The following is a 19359-nucleotide window of genomic DNA, read 5'->3' as shown; positions in this document are numbered from 1 at the left end:
CATCCAATAATTGTACTTTAAATGACAGCTGTCAACATCAATGTCCTCATGGGGTCGACACATTATTTGAAATACTCCTTTTGATCATGTAACTACTGAGTAAAGTATTGGTTAAAAGTCAAAACACAGGAAGAAGCTTAAAAATCCATCATAGAATAAGTTACAAACTGACAAAGTGTCAGTTCCTGAAGCCTTGATGAAAGACATTGGTTAATTGTCAACTCAAGTGCACAATACCATAAAGTAAATAAAGGTGAAGACCTGAGACCTGAAAGGGGTTCAGGTGCCAATCAAAAGCAAAGAAAAGGATTCAAATGTCACAGAGAAAAGGTGTCTAAATGTTGGTTGAAGAGTGAGATTCAAATGTTTCTTGTAAAGGTTAAAATTCTTCGTAGTTGTTCAGATGTTTAGAAAGAGAAAGTCATGAGAAGGTCCAGTCCAGCCGTGCTTACACCAACGTCTCTTCGTCAATGCACTTTCTAATTGAGCATTCCTTTCGACTTGTTTCTGATAAAAGGGTTTGTGATGTATATTCATATTCTAATATCTGTGAAAAAATTAGCTCCAAATCTATTGTGAGGTAGAATTAGCATCTTGTGGTTGTATAACTTCTGTCAATTTGCAGTTTATGTGCATGTCAGTTGTTCCAAATGGACATTTGTGCCATGTGTTTTCCTGATATGCAGGGTTATAGAGATTGGAATATTAGCATTAGATCACAGTGACCTTGACCTCTGACTTAAAAAAAAGTTCAAGTGCATGTTTGCTCCAAATTGTCTCATGGTGTCGTTCAGATACTTTGCATAGTGAATAGGAATTGCTATTCGAACACAAGGAAAACTCTGAGAATAACCCCTTGGGCCATGGCTCTTGCCAGCTTGGAACTTGACCCGATAATTTTGCTAATATCTAGAACTAACTTGATTTTGTTATTATTATTATTAGACTTAAGGTCTGTAAAAATTCCAAAGTGCACAACTAAAGAACACATAGCTACAGCTATATTATATATATAATATTCATTTAAAATTGGTGGTGGTTTACCTGATCTTCTACTAAACAGAAGAGGCCTTTAAGCAGAATTAATCAGAAGAGTCTGGGTCCTATTTTACGGTTCCTGTTTGGAGGTAGGTAGGAAATAAAAAGAGGGATCAGGTTTGCAGGCTAGCGTAGAACAAGAATTCACTGTGTTCTTGTACAACTGTAGTGCAAATCCATTTGTAGTGCAAACGGATTGGGGATAAAATCAGGAGCTGATGAAGTTATGTTTTCTAATTTAAAGATTAAATTAAAAATTGATTCCAATACATCCCAGGCAGGCCTAGGGCTTCAACAGGCTTTTCAGTCACCATAACATAATTACAGATTAAGCCAAAACAAGAAAAAACGTGGGCAACACCACCCATGATTTAATAGCTTGTAGATCCACCTTTAGCTGCAACTACTTCAAGTATCAATTTCCTATATGAATTTAACATTTCTTCAGTTCATCAAGTTTTTGGGGGCATTCGCTTATGCGCAGCTCTCTTATGGTCCTGAAAAAACAAAAAACTGAATTGAGGTTGAGGTCTGGATTTTGACTAGGCCACTGTAAAACCTTCATTCTTTGACGATTTACTGCTCTGCATGGAATCATTGTCCTGTTACATGACTCGATATCATCCAAGCTTTAGCTGTTGGACAGACGGCCTCACATTTGCCTCTAGAATACTCTGGTATAGAGTGGAGTTCATGGTCGACTCAATGAATGCAAGGTGCCCAGGTCCTGTGGCTGCAAAACAAGGCCAAATCATGAGCCCTCAGTCGCTGTGCTTGACACCTGGGTGTGAGGGGTTTCCTTGCTTTTCACCAAACACCAATTTCGACTTATCTTGTATAGGACATTGTCTGGAGAAGTCTTCTGGTTTGTGGAGAAGTTGTTTTTGTGAGCCTTAGTTACACGTTTATGTTCTTTTTAGACAGAAGAGTCTTGCTCCTGGAAACCCTTCTAAACAAACTGTACTAGTTCAGTCTTCTACATCATTATGGACCAGAATGCTGTAAAGCAAGTCATACTTGCTTCAACTTCAACAGTAGTTATAACTAGCAATGACATTCATCATGAACATTTCACATGCTCAGTGAGGTCTGTAGGGTCTGACAAGTAGCTCTTTGGGTTTTTTTTGCAATCCACGGTCTGACTGGGGTAAATGTGCTCGGACGTCCAATCCTGGGAAGATTGCTCTCTTGAATGCTTTCCACTTGTGAATAATCGTTTCTCACTGTGGAACATAGAAGTCCAGATTGTTTGAATTCTTGGCAGACCAGCAAACTGCCAAAACGTCTGCTTTTATAGATGTCTTCAGACCTGGTGATGATCAATTGATCAAGGGCTGATGATAAGCAGCAATTGGCTGCAACTTCCCCTCTTAAATCCTATGGAAACAGTAAGGGGGCTGCTTACTATTGCCCACAGGGCATTTATTTCTTTTCGGCTTCAGTTTTATTAAATACTTAATGGCACAACGAAAAAAAGTTAGATGTTGTGGTTCGCCTGAGGTCACATTTGCCTAATACTATTATGGTTTTACACACAAATAAGCATAGTCTTAAAAGAGGGGGTACAAACTTTTGCACATGACTGTATGTGATGACCTTCAACAATGTGCATCCCTGAAAATTTCAGACCACAAGACTGGATGTGGGAATCTGATACAATCACTGGCCCGTGACAGTCCAGAGAAGTTTCCAATGCAAATTGGCTGTGGGATTATTCAATTCAGTGTGGCCCGATGCAAAGCAGTGTGTACACTACAGCTGCAGCATTGCACACATAAGGGGCAGGCAAATTTGCCTGTTTTGCTTACGTGTAAATGACTGAGATACGCTGAGACAGGGTCAAACACGATTGGATTGGACTCAGTTGGCAAGAGAAACAAAACGGCAAAGAATAATTTTCTTACTAAATTTAGATTCATACAGTGCAATAAAATATGACCAATGGGTCAAATCAACAGCAAACACACAGTTCTGATTAATTATGATTGCAGTGGATCTTTCACTGCAGTGGGAAATGTCTCTACATAAATGTCTGTACCATTAATTTTGAGTAAACATGATTGATATTTCTTGCTGCTTCCTGTAATATTTTTTTAATCTCTTTAGTCTCCGATTTCCGTACAATCTAAAAAAAATATGAATGACTTATAGACTAACTTTGTTAAATTTTGCTATATTAGACTTTACAAACATTAATAAACGCTGGTGGCCAGATGTCCACATGCCTTTCTCTCTATTCCTTGTATAGCGTACATTCCAGGCAAGAATGTAATCAACAGAAACGAACTGCAGTTCTTTTTCAAAGGTTTGCAAACATCTTGGCACAGCTCAGTTTTGTATCACCTGCCCAAATAAACTGAGCTAAACAAGTTAACACTGTAAAGTTTGTCTAAAGTGCTACGAAAATGCTTGGTATGAAGAGGCTCCTGTTGAAAAACGCAGCCTCTCCAAAATGAGGCAGACTAGAAGAGAACCAAACACGCCACTGAATTATGACCACGTGTGTCATGTAACAAATAATTTGATTTCCTCAAGGTATTAAACTCATGCTATTGAATGACTGAGGGAAACAAAATACGACATGTGGGATACGCGCAGACATACTGTAGAGACACATATATAAGCATACATGTAGAAAGAGAGCAGGTACCAGCAAGCAACCTTGTACAGTGCTCTTTGCTGTTATAGTTAAAGTGCTGAAAAAAACCTGTGTAACAGCTTTAAGTGTTTATTTTACAGGATGTTGCAGTGGAACATAATTTCTTTGCACACGTAAAAAATTTGACAGCCTTTTCCTTACAGGTCAAGTCAGTCAGACCAAGTGCAGAATGCAGAAAGTTGCCTTAAAGGACAGGAGGTACCAAGAAACTGCCTGCATGCAGCATTTTAAGGTGATACCATGAGAACTGGCAATACGTCTACGTTTCAAGTCTTTATATATTTCCTGATGATAAGATGGTCCAACATTATTAAAGCTACAGTGCCAATTTGTCGTTTATAGGGTGTGAACTTTTCCTGTGTGAACCAACCTCTGAATTACAACATTTCCGTTATTTTTTTTTTTTAAATATACACTCAGGTCTTCCACTAAAAAGCACATCTTAGTTATGGGAGTCCAAAACAGCAGGCACCAGAAGACACAATGAGTTGTGTTGTGTGTGCAGAGGTGTCACGGGGAGCCAGTGCAGCATGGCTGCTTGTTGTTAACGTTAGCTGTCACTGCTGGTTGTTCCCAGCCACACCAAGTTCAGACTCTGGTGCTTCTTTCCATGACGTCAGCCAGCAGCAGCGCAGAGCTGGCATGAGGCTACAGGCCTGCCTGCTTCACACGGGGGGCATACCTCCTTCTCCCTGCATGCTTTTCTTTTCTGCCTTCTTACTACACACGCTAGCACAATGTGAAACCTTCTGAAGTGCGCTGCACAATGCAAACAGAATTCCTCAACAGTCATAACCACAACATACTTCTCCACGGGCGTGCATTCAAAACCCAAGTGCTAACACAACACACAGACTAGAATCACCTGACAAACATGTTTTGACTCGTCAGTAACAGTAACTTTACTGTACTGCAGCACAGTAGTTAAGTGATAAATACTACATTTAAAAACTTCCTTAAAAGACCAGAATGCTGTAAAGCAAATTATACTTCATTCAACTTATAACAGATGCTATAAATAGTAATGACATTCTATAGTCAGTAGTGTACCACTGAAATTGACAACGTTTCCTGATTAGGACGGCCTTCACTCAACAGCTACCATGAAAACACCCATTTAGAGATTTGAAACTTAAACACCATTCACTGGGAAAAACACAATGATGACAGTTGGATGTGTGTATGTGTGTGTTGAGGGTGAGTCCGGAATAACTTACGACACAACCAATGGGCCATTGCTTCCTAGGAATGGTAAATAAGATTGTGTGTTTTTCCTAACAGTGTTTGAGTTGTCATACGTTAATACTTTTCCAGCTATATCCCAACCAATGTCACTGTCCAAACAGAAGCAGCAGTGCAGGAGAATAAAAAGAGAAGGAGCTAAACAGAAGCCAAAAATATAAATATACAGTTGGGTACAGTTGAGGCCACCCATTGCATTAATTTCCAATTTAATATTAGCTCAACAAGTTCTGGGAAAAGTTGAAACTGTTACAGAATAGCTCGGGTCTGCCTTCTGTTAGCCCTAATGTCAGCATGCACTCAAGCTGACACAGAGTCCAGTTTGTGTAAAACCTGATGACCCATGTTATTCCAGCATGATTTGAACATTTTCCAAAGAGCATCTTGGGCGGGCTCTGCTAAGTCAGTCTTCAAATACCCCAAGAAATTTTTAGTGAGGTTGGAGGAACTGTGGAGGACAGTTGATGATGGATGATGGTCAGTGTACACTTTTGTTTAGGGTCACTGTCCTGCTCCAGTTTAATTCTCTATCTACAAAAGGTGCAAACCACAGGACATGTTTCTAAAGACTGGTGTGGTTTTTCCTCTTTGGTCCAGGTGTATTTGATTTGGTCTCAAGAGTAAGCTAAACTTCTTCATACTTGAATGATCCTAAGACTATGTTCATTGACAGGTTGATACACTGGGATGATTCTCTCTCCGGCAACGATAAGCAGCTACACATAATAGGTGGATGAACAGATGGATTCTCTCTCCTGTTCAACTTCTTGCAAGCATCCTTCCGTTACTGCCGTAAATCACCATCTTGGATTCATCAGTTAAAGTGTTTTTTTCTTTAGCCTCTGCAGGACTCTACTACTTAGACAGCCTATTTTTGGAATAAGTGTTTGTTGGTGATCTTTAATTAGAAGCTTCTGTAGTTGTTCTGAGTATTTCATTTCTAAATGTTTGTAAACCCTTATGCTTTTTGATTACTTACAGAAATTTCGGACAGACAGCTACACCCTCACAGTGCGCTTACATAAACTAAAATCTGACTGTAACCTGGTCACTTGTCAGGAAAGGTGATTTCTTAAGTGTCATGTAAACAGGAAAGCTAGCTTGCCCACTTAGATTTTTGTCGGAGAACTCCGATTACTGCGCCATGTATATGCGCAACCAGGTTTCTAATCGGCTTTCTCCGACTGTGTGTGCGTAACAAAAGGCTGTAAACAGGAACACGCAGCGAAGTGAAAGGCTGAATGAAGAGAGAATTCATTTACTCGTGCCCACAGATATTTTTCCATAGTGAACCAGCTGCGTCTCCCCTTTTTTCCCCTCCTTACTTCCCCCCCCCCCCCCCCCCCCCCCCCCCCCACTGTGCTGTGACTTTACTGTGACCCAAAAACATTACAAAAAGAAAAGTCAGAAAGCAGTATTTTCAGTCATTATGCAGTTAAAATCTGATCTCCTTGTCGATGTTAATTTTTAGTGCACCTGTGTAAATTATTCATGTACATTCCTAGCACTGCATAAAATACCTATGCCCGTACAGATATGTTGAGAAGTCTGTAACGTAAGAACAATGGCCAAGGCTAAAATATTATTTAAAATTGTGTAACACCGACATACTACTACAAGTCAGCCAACGAGGAAAAGTCAGCACCAAAACAAGCCTCTTTTTAAAAGTGCCCAGTCAGAGATGGTCCTCTTCAGAGAGTGAATCACACAACGTTACAGATCGGCATCCGGTGCAATAGACCTTTTTCACAAAATCCAGAAGTAGTTAGCAAACGGGTAACCTTATTTGTTCTCATGCTGTGCAACACAGTGACGAGGTAACACTGGATTGCAGTAGTGTTTTCAACTTCCCTGTCAAATTAATAAAAGGTGTATTTTATAGTCATGTCAAGTACAGCTTTTCAGTCTGTATTTGTATACACAAACATTCATAAGGCAGGACATTTAAACCATGTTGGTGTATGTCAACAACCTGTCAGAATATTTCTGTGTGACTTGCTTGATAAACGTAATTATGCCCAATTTAGTGGCTCACTGTACAGACTGCCAACACTTTTAATCGCTCTCCCCATGACACAGATTGCATCTTAGAAAAAATGTTTAATGTTTGGTTATGTGGTATCTCACAATGTAAACCTCTTATGAGCAATAGCATGTGCAGAAGTATGTGAAACTTACTAGCTATAACTTACAGGCTTTAAATAGACTCAGAAAAACAGATTGAAAATGGTCAAGTTCTGTAACAGTCACCAGTCATGTAAATGTCACAAGTAACAGCCATTTATATTACATAAAAGCTAACGTTATATATCACTTATGTTCATCTTTCTTTCCCACAGTGGGTCGGAAACTGATTTCCAGTCAGTAAATTTGGAGATATGGCTGATTTGATTCTGTTTCTTCTTCTCTTTGGTTTTCTTTGTGCATCACTTAGGTTTCTTTCATTATTCATCTTCTTTAGTTTCTATCTGACACTCCTTTTGTGTCATCCTGTCTGATCACTGAATAAGATACATTTGACTTTCACAGTTTTTTTTAACTGAACTCTATAATCACATTTTGACTTGTCATACCTACAGTTTCAGTTATCTCCAACAGAATTTTAACTGGTCAAATTTTTGTTTTAAACTTCCAAAAAGATATTTCATGTGTGCCAAATTAAAACCCTCTTTATGACATTAGAATTCACATTTCAGATGAGCAAAATTACATTTTTTTACTTAACTAACAAATGCTTAAATGGCACAATGTTATTTTGGATTTCCAAAATGAAATTTTGGCTAAAACTTTTGACTAAATTAGAATGAAATTGTAGATGCCATGTATTATTATTTTTTTATAGATCAAATCTGGATGGTAGCTAATTAGCAAACATTCAAAAGTCACTACAACAGGCTGTACTGTATACTCAGCATGGGAAGAACTTAAATGTGGCCGTGCTGATGACAAATACGAACAACATCTGTGAACATCTGTCACTAAGGACATACAAATTGTGAACCATATTCAGGGAACAACACAAGAATCTGTCACATGTGATCTCTGATGTGCTGTTAACCCTCTGATTGGTGTCATTTCTTTTTCAGCACAACCTCACCTGTGTGACTTAACACACTGGATCTAAAACCACAAAAGAAGCACAAAATCCGAGTAGGAAAATTGTGTATTTTAACATCTTCGTGTTCCAGCAAAATAAAAAATAAAACAATTGAAATTTTAAAAAAGGCGAGAATATTTGAGACAGAGGATCACTGGATGCTTGCTAATTTGTGCAATTGAACACACGTGAACCATTTATCACAACTCTGGTTTTACTAAGCTATCGACACCATTCAAATACGCTGTAGAGTTTGACATCTGCACTTTGGATGCGCAAAAACTCTAATCAATTTGCATTGCTTCATCTTCCTGCCATGTTATCTTAAAGAGATCGTGTGAAGCATACGTTTTGCGTCATGTCTTACCCGCTACATACTCTATCCAGGCACCACCCTTTGCCCACCATAACAGAGCGTTTCCTCACAAGTGAAAACCCATCTCACATGGACCATCTCCTGATGTCCACAAGTGTAAAAGAGCAAACCCACAATGTCTGGAGAATCACGTTAGGAGATTCTCTGGAGTCCTTAAGTGAAAGAGGCTAAACAAAGCTAAGTAATGACTAACAACAATAGTTCACAGCTAGTGTCCATCTTGCCTTAGCTGACTAAACTGACAATTCACTTTTTCTTGGCGTGTTTAATTATCAGAGACAGTACACAATAATTAGTTATGATACTTTGATAAGCAATAAACTCTCTGCACATTTCTAAATTATGAAATGTGCAGTACAACTAGTAACAAATACACTACTCATATGCAAAAAAATAAAGTACACAAAATCCTGACGTTTTAGCAGAGAATAATTAGGATCCAACTAACAAACATTTATTTTAATCTGCATGAATATGACTTTATATCCGTTTTTTTATTTATGAATGTATTTTTTTTTTTTAAGGATGAAAAACTTGCAGAAACAATTGTGGGTGCTGAGTATAGCTTTTCACAACCACACCATAGTGTGTAAAAAAACTCTGGCTAACTAAAGAACTTAAATACTCTTTTCTCACTGTCTATCACTTTCAAACAACAGTTAGAGTTCTAGCTGTCTCACTTCCCTTACCCCAGTGGAAAGAGTTGTGGTTAGTCAGGGGTTCCTATGTAGATGAAAAGGTAAGATATGAAACATGACGGAGCTTGAGCGCTTGCTTTCTAAAAGAAACAATGCATTTAAAAGGGTGAAAATAAGGTAATAAGAACATTAACATTAGCCGTAAATATTTTTTAAAAGACTGGCTAAATAGATCAGTAGATTAGTAAGAGGTATAGGTTACATAATAAAAACTTGCTTTAGATTTTGTCATCGCACAGTGTAGTAGCTATCGGAAGGACACGCTCTTACATGACACGACAAGTTCACCTACAAAGACAATCACATAGAAAAGTCTTAAGTTTTTTGGAGGCAAGTCAAACGAAAACACTTGTAACCATAGAAACATATGCGAGAACTGCTGAGTGAATATCACAACTACTGTGCTACTACCAGAGCAAATAAGGAAAGGATGATGTGCGAATGATGATGTGTGAATAAACCTAGTTACATTTCCTATAACATATGTTGTCGTTGTAAAAGCTTTATCCGAGTAAAGTAAATTTTATTTCTTTGGCACACAATGACAATTCAATCTGCTTCACATCAGCATAAAAGTCATAAAATAATAAAATTAAATCAACTCAAATCAATGTCACAAGGTGAACTTTAATTTAGCGAGCTTTATAGTCTGCTCCACAACGACAGTCTCTGTCCTCTGCTCAAACACATCAGAAAAGAATCCCCCCCCCCCCCCCCAAAAAAACAAAAACCTTCAATACAGAAGTGCATTTGAAGACTGGTCTGATCAGGATCCCTGTTACATCTTCAAACATACCAGTAAAAACCTTTCCAATAATGCAATGTAATAATCAATAACCTCCATTTAACAAACTATGAACTGAGAAGGTTTCATTCTGCACATCAAAACACATTAGGATGCTGCAGGCAGGAAGCATCACTGTGTCGATCAGTTCATAAAACATTTATGAAGTGAATAATGTACATGTACCACCACAGTAAACAGCTAGAGACTCTAGGACCCCACAGTACACGCTACTTTATATCAACTGTTTGACTCATTATGTCAAGACAAACTTTTACACAGCCATAAAACTGGCCATGTGGATGGAGCACGATGAGATGTTCAGTTGGGATGCCAGTGAATCCATATACAGCAAATGGACCAGGCAATAAAAAGTATTAATAAAAAAAAAAAAAAAAAAAAAAAAATACATGACACCATGATAACTGGTTAATAGTTTTCGATCAATGCTATAATCTGCATGTGTGTAAACTTTTCTGCAATAGACATAGGTCGATGCAAAAGTCACACATGCCCACATGGGAAACTGTGGTGAAGACAGGTCACAAAACATGTGCAGAGTTTGGTGCTTTGCAACTACTACTAACATGCAACGTAACCTCACAGCAGAACTTTTAATGAGCCCAATAATCCTAAATGTTCAAATGTTACAGAAGCTAATGATCGTTTCAATTCCTTACAGTTTTATTTGCGTATTCAATCTTAAACATTACATTCAGGGAAGTTCACGAACACTTGGTTTGTATCCTTGAGGCCTAACAAACGTGTTCTTTCAAAAATATATTCTAATAATTATCAATTATGTATTACTTACCTGGTAAAACTCCCTCAGCCATATTTTCTGTAGGTTTTCAGGCTGAAAGAGACAAAAGAAACAGCTATTAGGATATTTTTTAGCAAGGTTTAAAGTGTGTGGTCTTAACTGGCTTTAAATGCCAGAGGGACAAACTGACAACTGCATAGTGTCTTGTTAGGACAGTATGTTCGATGTCAACTGACAGATTTTCTCAGACAAAACTTTAGTTCATAAGGTATTTATATACACATATAATAAATACAACTTCATCCTGTTGTCTATGCATCTACTGACATACTGTAGGCTGCGTCATTCTGATCACAGCATCTTCTCTGAAGGTCCGGAATCGTGTTCTCAAGGACATCAACAAGCCTTTTGTAGTTTCCCTCCCTTTCTCTCACCTTCCATTTCCCTCTGCCTATATTTGTCACTCCCCTGTCTCACTCTCCTCCACTTTAAAAGGATATTCCCAGATCTGGACATCATTTGGTTTGTGCAGTGGAAACAGACACAGGGCCCTGGGCAGTCTACCATTTATGGAGAGATCTCCCTATGTCGATAACTAGGTCTGACGAACAGCTGTGTGTGTGTGTGTGTGTGTGTGTGTGTGTGTGTGTGTGTGTGTGTGTGTGTGTGTGTGTGTGTGTGTGTGTGTGTGTGTGTGTGTGTCCTACCAAGGCTAGTCTATAATAAGAATCCACAAGGGATCTGAAGGTTTTTTTTGTATCTGCAACAAAGCCTTAAGGTATTACAGAGTAGGTGCAGTGTCCTTGGATGGCATCATGGTACATAGTACACCAAATACTTTATCACATGACAATTCAAAAAAAAATAAAAACCTCAATCAATAAAATGTTATCATATATCAGTACAAACATATGCTTCAGATATAGATAGGTAGCTCATGGTGACATTTACGATGGTTAAAGAAACTGTTTTTGTAAATATGCTTATTTGGTTGTACTTAGAGGAGGCATGGGTGGTAGCCTAGCTTAGCATTTAGGGCGGGAATGGTTGCCAAAGTTAAAAAAATACCTCAGAACCTGTTTCTTAAGCTGTATCCAGAAACCAATGAAAAGACTCCATAACACTTTTTCTGTCTTCGGTTAGAAACCTCAGTGTGACTGCAGAAAGCCCTGCATACATGTGTGGCATCTAACCAGCAAGTGAGGGCTTTCCCCAATCATGTCATTTGACTCTAGCCATTTACACACACACACACACACACACACACACACACACACACAAACACAAACTTCCCCAAATGTTTACATTAGTCCTTTAAAATTATGGAGGCTATTAATTCCTAAATTCCATTGAGGGTGAAAAGTAAACAGTGCATATTATTCTGTTGTTTTCCAGAATGTCCAAATTAAAATAGCACACCTGTGCTTACTCTAGACATTATGCAAACATATAACAGATTAATAAAAATGTTCATGCTCTTATTCCCAGTGGCACCTAAATGTCTCAAGGCTTAACAAGTGTGTGTATGTGTGAGTCTTCCTGTACACCATCAGCACAGCCTCAGCCACATCCCACAGAGCATAGGTCTATATAAGGACATAAGCAATGGACTTTGTCATTAGTCACATGGATGGAGGAAGAGAAGACTGAGACAGAGTCAAGCGGACAGAGACAAGGAGGTTAAAATAAAAAGCTGCCACCTGACCATACAGTGTGTTAGACAGAGCTGAACACAGTCATAGGTTTACACTGAAACACTGACAAGTCAGGGTAACAGAGTAGGTTGAAGCTGCTGCTGTTTCACAGTTTGATGGTTATGTTTCAGGGTTGTAGTAAAGCAAGCAATGCGTATTTGAGTTGGTGGTTTGCTGGCATCTGGTACACCGTTGCATATCCGATGTTTATAATCTTAAGCTGTGAAGTGTGGGATCCCAGTGATAGTACCAGCTAGGCACATGGCAGACCTTGATGCATCATGAAGATATTTTTAGCCCTTTTCACTGGTTTCTCCCAGGACTATTGTTAGCCATGCTTGCTGCAATTTCAGGTTTTCTTAGGCACTGAGATGCAACAGCGATGACTTCAATCTCTCAAAAGGCTCCCTGCAAGTGCATAAGTAGACTTTGCATAAAATACCACAGCAGACACCAGTTTGACAGAGAGGTGACCATGGTAATGAGGCAATAAAACCACATTGTTGACAGTTTTATAAACAAGTCCTAAAGTATCCCATCTGGGGAATACATGTCCTAGATCAACTCAACATGGAGCAGAAAGAAAACCGTCGCAGCAGTGCAGCTGTATAGAAATCCGTCCAGATCTTTTCTAGGGTGCTTAAATTTAGGCTAACACAGCTCTGAGTGGAGATGAAGTGCTGGTTCTGGGCAACAGATGTTGGCCTTGCTAGGATAGTTCAGAGAAGGACTGGCAGGCCCTGTGAGGCCTAAGCCTTAGCAGGAAAGTGGGCTAATAGCGGAAGGGAAGGGAGGATGAAATGGAGTCTATAGCAGCGGCACTTGTCTGCCAGCCCTCAACTTATCAGAAGTTAATTTGCAGTTAGGTAATTAGAAAGTGGGGCTACACTAGCAGAGAGGTAAAAATAAACCCACACCATCCCCAGTCTCTTCTCCACACACACACACACACACACACACACACACACACACACACACACATCTCCTTTTTCTCTGCTGGCACTTTCACTTGCCTAGTTTTCTCAGCCTGCTCTCTCTTCTTTGCCCATGTCTTGTTATCTCAGGCCTACTTTTCAGGCAGCGAGGGCAAGTAAGAGATTCTGTTTGGGTTTTTAGCAAAAATCTATTTAACAATGTAAAAATGTAAAATGTAAAAACAAAATGTAGCTTTGAAATGTTCTGACTCTTAATGAACATTTAAATAATGCATCAACTACAGAAAAAACAGAGGGTGATTAAAACATCTCCACAGTCTACTAAGTTGAACTTCAAACATAACAGAATTAGTTTTAAAACACAAAACTCTTATCTGGCATAACAGTCTAATGGGCTGTACTGTGTCTACTGTGGAAACACAAGATGAAACTGAGCTGAGGTCACAACCGTCAGACTGCCACAGAGCCACAGAGCCTCAGAGTTCATGACTTCAAGTGCCCTCCCACATGTGACATCTCAAGAGACAGTTCTTAGTGAACAGTGTACAAACATCCCTGGATGTTTAAAGGGGAAATAAGTCAAAACCTGCCCTGTCAAAGACCCCTGCCGAGATTTGCTGAATACACATGGCCACCCCACGAGTCTCTTGGGCTCAATCTCAGTTTCAATTTTACTTCGTTTAGGTCTGCTGATGTCTACTTTTGTCAATTCTCCCATCTCATCTGTTTTTTTTTTGTTTGTTTGTTTGTTGGTTTCATCCTTGGGAGCAACTGTGCTTTTCCCATTCCCAGCAGGCGATCGCAGCAGCTTTTGTTTTCACCAACAACACCAGCATGAGGCAAGAGAAATATTGCTATAAAAAACCTTTGCTCCGTAGCATGCAACCTCCATAATTGAAAAGAAAGGAGTAGAGATGAGGAGTCTTAAAAAAGCAACGGTTGCTTGGTTACACCTGGCACTGATACCAGACACACAGGTCTAGCACAGAAAAAAAAAAAAAAAAGCTGCATTTGAGGCACAACTTCAAGATAACAAGACACAGTACAGAATGGTTCTTATGTACAATACATCTTAACTCTTACCACATCTGCTCTAGTTTTCTTCGAGGATAACGAAACATGTAATAAAGATGAATGGCATCTTGTGGATGCTTTTAACTGGAGCGCCATGACATTTAATACCATGACATATCCTGACAAGCCATGACATTAAACACTCAATTGTAAAAGTAGTTAATTGTTCGCCGTTTAATTTGCAGTGTCCTTTATTAAAGGATGAATTACGTTATTAATTAAATTCAGCATATTGTCCAAAATGCTACAGATGCTAAAACCACTGAATCCAAGTCATGTTTGGTTAGTTGTCAGCCTGCAGCCTGGATTGGTTAGTTTAACTGTTCCATAAGACACATACTGCTGTCCAACAACATGACCCAGTCCACTGGGTGACATTATTATTTATTCCAAAACATGTGGTTGACATTTTTTCAATGAATATTGCCCAACATGCTCCGGTGGTCACCGGTGGCGTTATGGCAATTGACATCAGTTTGAATAATATTTACGACCTCACATTTTGTCTCTACAATAATGCAGGTCGAAGACACAGAAAATCAGGCTGATCAAAGCTGTAGACTGACAAGCAACCACACATGAGTAGAGAAGTGTTGGTGTTGTCTGTGTGGTCTGTAAATCTCCCATAACGGCTTTTAGGCACATTAATCACTTTCAGAAATTGATAAAGTGAAAATGTTAGCTAACAGTTTCTTACAACCAGCAGTCACATGAGTATGACAACAGGAGGAAATCACCAAGATTAGAAGTTGTTTGTTTGTTGTTTGTGTCATACATTGTTTTATTAGCTCAGTTTTCCTTTTCACTAAAGCCTTAGAGAAATATCTGGCTCATTAGCTGCTAAATACTCCAGTTCTGTATAATTCTGTTCTGTATATAAATCTGTATAAAATTTTAAATGTTTTATTGCTAAGCTGGGCCTCATTTAAGGGCCATGACACATCAAGCCAACGGTTGGTTGTCGGATCGCATCGGGCGACAGGTGAGCATCTGTCAGCCTAGTTTTTGCGATGTGTCCTGCACGGTTTCCTGCACCATCTGTGCTAGTGAGACCCCGTTGGCAGCTTTTTGGTCAATGCAACATGTAACGCTGAACATCAGAGAGGCTAATTATGGAATTAATGAGAGCACACTAAGAAAAACATGTCAGAAATACTTTAAAAAGAATAACCATAAATCAAGTTGGTTTATGGTTTCTGAATCGTATAGTAAATGATGTGGTGAAAGCTTTTATACTTTACTTTGCTACAGTAATGGTATTTATGCATCAATACATATAATCCTGTAGTATCATATACATGAATCTGAAGTGGAATATATAAGACATTGTTAAATACATTAACGTTTAGTAGGCTACTTTAAGTATAATATGGTGGTAAAACTTTATTATATTGTCTTTGTATTTTTCCACACTGTTACTTAAAGTACTCAGTACTGACTCTTGTTTTTTCGAATCCCTATAAATTAACCTTAATACCTCAAACATTTTTTTGGGAAATAGGGTTGATTCTTTGTGACCTATTGAGAATGTCCCCTCAAAGAACTGAACTAAAATTACGACCCACACACACTCAGTTAATCCTGTCCAATTTGAGTAGATAAACAACGAGCTAGACATGATAAAATGAAAGGGATCCTTCCTTTTCCAAATCAAAACCGCCTCATTTGCCATGCAAAATAGGAATAAATCAGTACTTTGTTTATTACCAGGGAGGGTTGGAATGCCTCCCTAGACAACCACAGCTCACAGTAATGTCTTTTCAAAGAGATTCTCTACTCTGCTTTGATACATTTCCAAGCTCAATTGAATAATAGCTTTAACTACTTAATAACAGGATTATATTTCCTTGCATTCGAAACTAAAAATTAATAACAATGAAAAGCTGCGTCCCAAACAAACTTCTAAATTAAGATGTTGTGATGTACAGTAGTAGCGGCAGCCACTCAACAGAGCCCTTCACATCAAAACCTTATTTTTTCTTTTACAAGAAGGTTAGTTGCTTTTAGGCAAAAAGGAATTTGACTAAAAATACCCTGCCTCAATCTAGGCTAAGAGGATGGAGAGCAGCTGGAAAATTAGCAGGTAAATTGGTTGATTGGCGAGTCCTGCGTCCTTCGACAGGTTGGCGACAATGTCACTTTCCTTCTCAATTCTGCTTCCCAGTTGCTCTCCGGTGGCTGGATGACGCATGGGGTCTCATTATAGAACTAATCAGAGCACACTGAGGAAGACAATTAGACCTAGGCTGAGTCCGGAGAGATGTCGTTATCCCTGCAGTGGTATGAGCTACGGAGGAGGATTAAGGTGCCAGTATGATTCAACTGAAGTGTTTGTCAGACTGCTACATAGCGCCTGAAATTCCCCTTGGCCTCGGCTTTTTAAGATGAGACTTTGTGTTCTTTAAAAAAAAAACTTTAAAATGTGGCCCCCGGACAATACGAAACCAGCACCCACTTATGAGGAGGTGGAAAGTAGGTAGGATTTGAACCTCTCTATCACGTTGCCTTTTCTTCACACAACTACTACCCCTTTATGTTTTTAGAAACAAGTGCAACATTCTGTGTACCTAAATGGAGGGACTGCCCAATTACGTTTCCATTCATAATGTATGTACTTTTACCAAGTGTAAGAAAACTCTGCTAAATAAAAAGCTAAAAAAAAATCTTTCTATTTGATCCATTTTCTTACTATGAATATTATGACGTAGTTAACTTTTTAGAAAGTCTGCAGCCAGTATAACTCTACAATGTTCTTTAAAATTGCAGTAACGACATCAGAGCATTTCTGTTTGTTGCATCAATTAATTTGACAAACATCACAAGCACAACATCTTTGTCGCTTATGTTGGACATTTTCAGCTTATTCTTTGCCTCTTCAACAACATTTTACATGGTTCATTCTTCACTTTTCTAACTCAGCTCCAGGCCTCCAGCCTTTGGAACAGCCATAAACAACAAGCCTATGTTTAAATGACACTGAAAACACTTTAGGACCACGACACGTTGGCCTGTCAGGGAACGACCATTGACCTAGTCAGAGCTAGTCACACATCGGCAGCTTTTTGTGGCAACCAGCTACTCTGGACATTTTATACAATTAACAAATATTATGCTGCTTGACTAGTAAAGATCTGAAAAAAAACTCCTTCCCATTAAGCGTGTGGTTACCAGAAACATTTAACCAGGGAGAGAAGTCAAATAGTCCTTAATGTCTACGGTTTCTTGAAAAACCTGAATGAAGCTTCCAGAGTGAACTAAATATAGTCTCAGGTGGACTCATGTCAAATCTTCAGACGCTGCATTTGTGGCCTTATCTACAAAATGATCACCACCCCTCGCTGAGCAAAAACACTTTACCAATCATGCCACAGCTGGATTTCAGCATTTAACAGCATATGAACTGATTGTGACAACAACTACAAGTTTTAGTGAGTAACCATTACTAAAGAAGAGAAATACACCAATGAGCTACAACTTTCACAATGACGGTGTTAGTGATGTCATGGAGGACAGGGGTCTGCATGGCCACTCTGAACATACTGCACACAGCAACATGTAATACACAGTGCAAAGGTGGTAGAAATACACAACTTCACTAGTCAAGTAAAAGCAATCCCCTAAATACTGGCCTAAGAAAATTCTCCACTACAAGTACTTTATATATTTTACTCCAGTAAAAAACCAAGCAGATTATCTACATTTTACCTAAAGTACAAAGGTAAAAGTACTTCACAAAGAAAACAATGTATTTGAAACACTACTGTTTATGATAATTAAGACAAAATGTGTTAAGTAATAAATAAAATAAAAAAAATCAGGGTTAAAGATCAAAGTTTGTAAAAGTGGAGCTATTGAAACCACCAGGTGATATTAATATTGTGGCTGATTGTGTATGTTTGCTTCAGCTTGGTTTTGCTTCAAATTATCAACTGCTTACTGGCATTGTCTTTCTTGGCAGCACTCCGCTTGTGAACTCTCGGGGGTGTTTACCTGACTTTAACCCAGTGCACACGGGGAAATACTGCAGCCCTTATTTGTGAGTTTGTGCTTCTGAATGATGTAGTAAAAGCCTTTATACTTTCCTAGGAAAATAATCAGTAAATAAATTTATAAAATGTATCTTATGTACTTAAAGACACTGAATACTAGAAGTGTAGCTCAAGGGGCTTTATGAAAAAAAGAGAGAAGCAGCCAAAGCAAAACTGGTACGTAAAACATAATGATAGCTGCTGTGTATGTTGAGACCCCCCCCCCAACACACCCAAATAAAATAAACACACACACACACACACACACACACACAAGAATATTAAGTTTACAAATCTAAGCACACCCACCCTGTTCAGCTTGAATCAATGATGCAACTGGTTTGGATTTGTGTAGATTAAGGGTTGTGAGAAAACAGGAAATTACACCACTAAGAACAACCACAGTATTGTGGTTTAAAAAGCTTTCTCGTCACTACATAAGACTGCAGCACACCTTTACAACACCATCCAAAGGGTCACATGCCTTTGGATCTAAAGACACGGTATTTGTTGAGGGAGACACTACAGTAAAACTCAACAGGCCACTCTAGGTCTATAAGGCAGCCAGCTATTTTTACTAACAGCATTATGGTAAAATTCACAGGTTACACTTTCTATCTAACGTGTGGGAAATACGCAAGACATTTCTAATTCGCTTCTTGAAATTGTAAAACTCTGGCTATCGCACTTACTGAAAGATTTAAATTGTGCAATACACAGCAGGCCTAAATGGAGTTCAGCTACCAACAGAAATGTTACTCTCTGAATGCTGTCAGCACTCCTACTCACACCTCTGCCATGTGTTACTCAACGAAGACAGCAAACTCCCTACAACAATTTGATGCACAGAGCTAGTGTACTGCATTCAAATGCCTCGTTAGTGACAACTCCTAAACGGGAAACTTGAACATATGGCAATTTCCACACAAATGTGAGGGTGTGTGACTAAGCATTTATGTGACGTAAAGCAT

General features: G+C 38.8%; 1 protein-coding gene across 5 annotated transcripts in view; it reads right to left on the bottom strand.

Moving 5' to 3' along the window:
- inpp5a (inositol polyphosphate-5-phosphatase A) overlaps nucleotides 1-19359 on the bottom strand; it is a 135192-nt gene that overhangs the window by 88706 nt on the left and 27127 nt on the right. For 4 of the 5 annotated variants that reach the window (XM_067474065.1, XM_067474037.1, XM_067474074.1 and 1 more), the window contains exon 2: nucleotides 10709-10750. In XM_067474065.1, the coding sequence (XP_067330166.1) occupies nucleotides 10709-10750 (42 nt within the window). Of the gene's footprint in view, nucleotides 1-10708; nucleotides 10751-10988; nucleotides 11019-19359 lie in introns of those variants that run through there. The other variant, XM_067474055.1, reaches the window with a different exon arrangement.

Source organism: Channa argus, chromosome 1 (genome assembly GCF_033026475.1).
Source record: "Channa argus isolate prfri chromosome 1, Channa argus male v1.0, whole genome shotgun sequence".
In the NCBI taxonomy this organism is placed as follows: Eukaryota; Metazoa; Chordata; class Actinopteri; order Anabantiformes; family Channidae; genus Channa; species Channa argus.
This window is presented reverse-complemented; position numbering and strand designations above follow the sequence as displayed.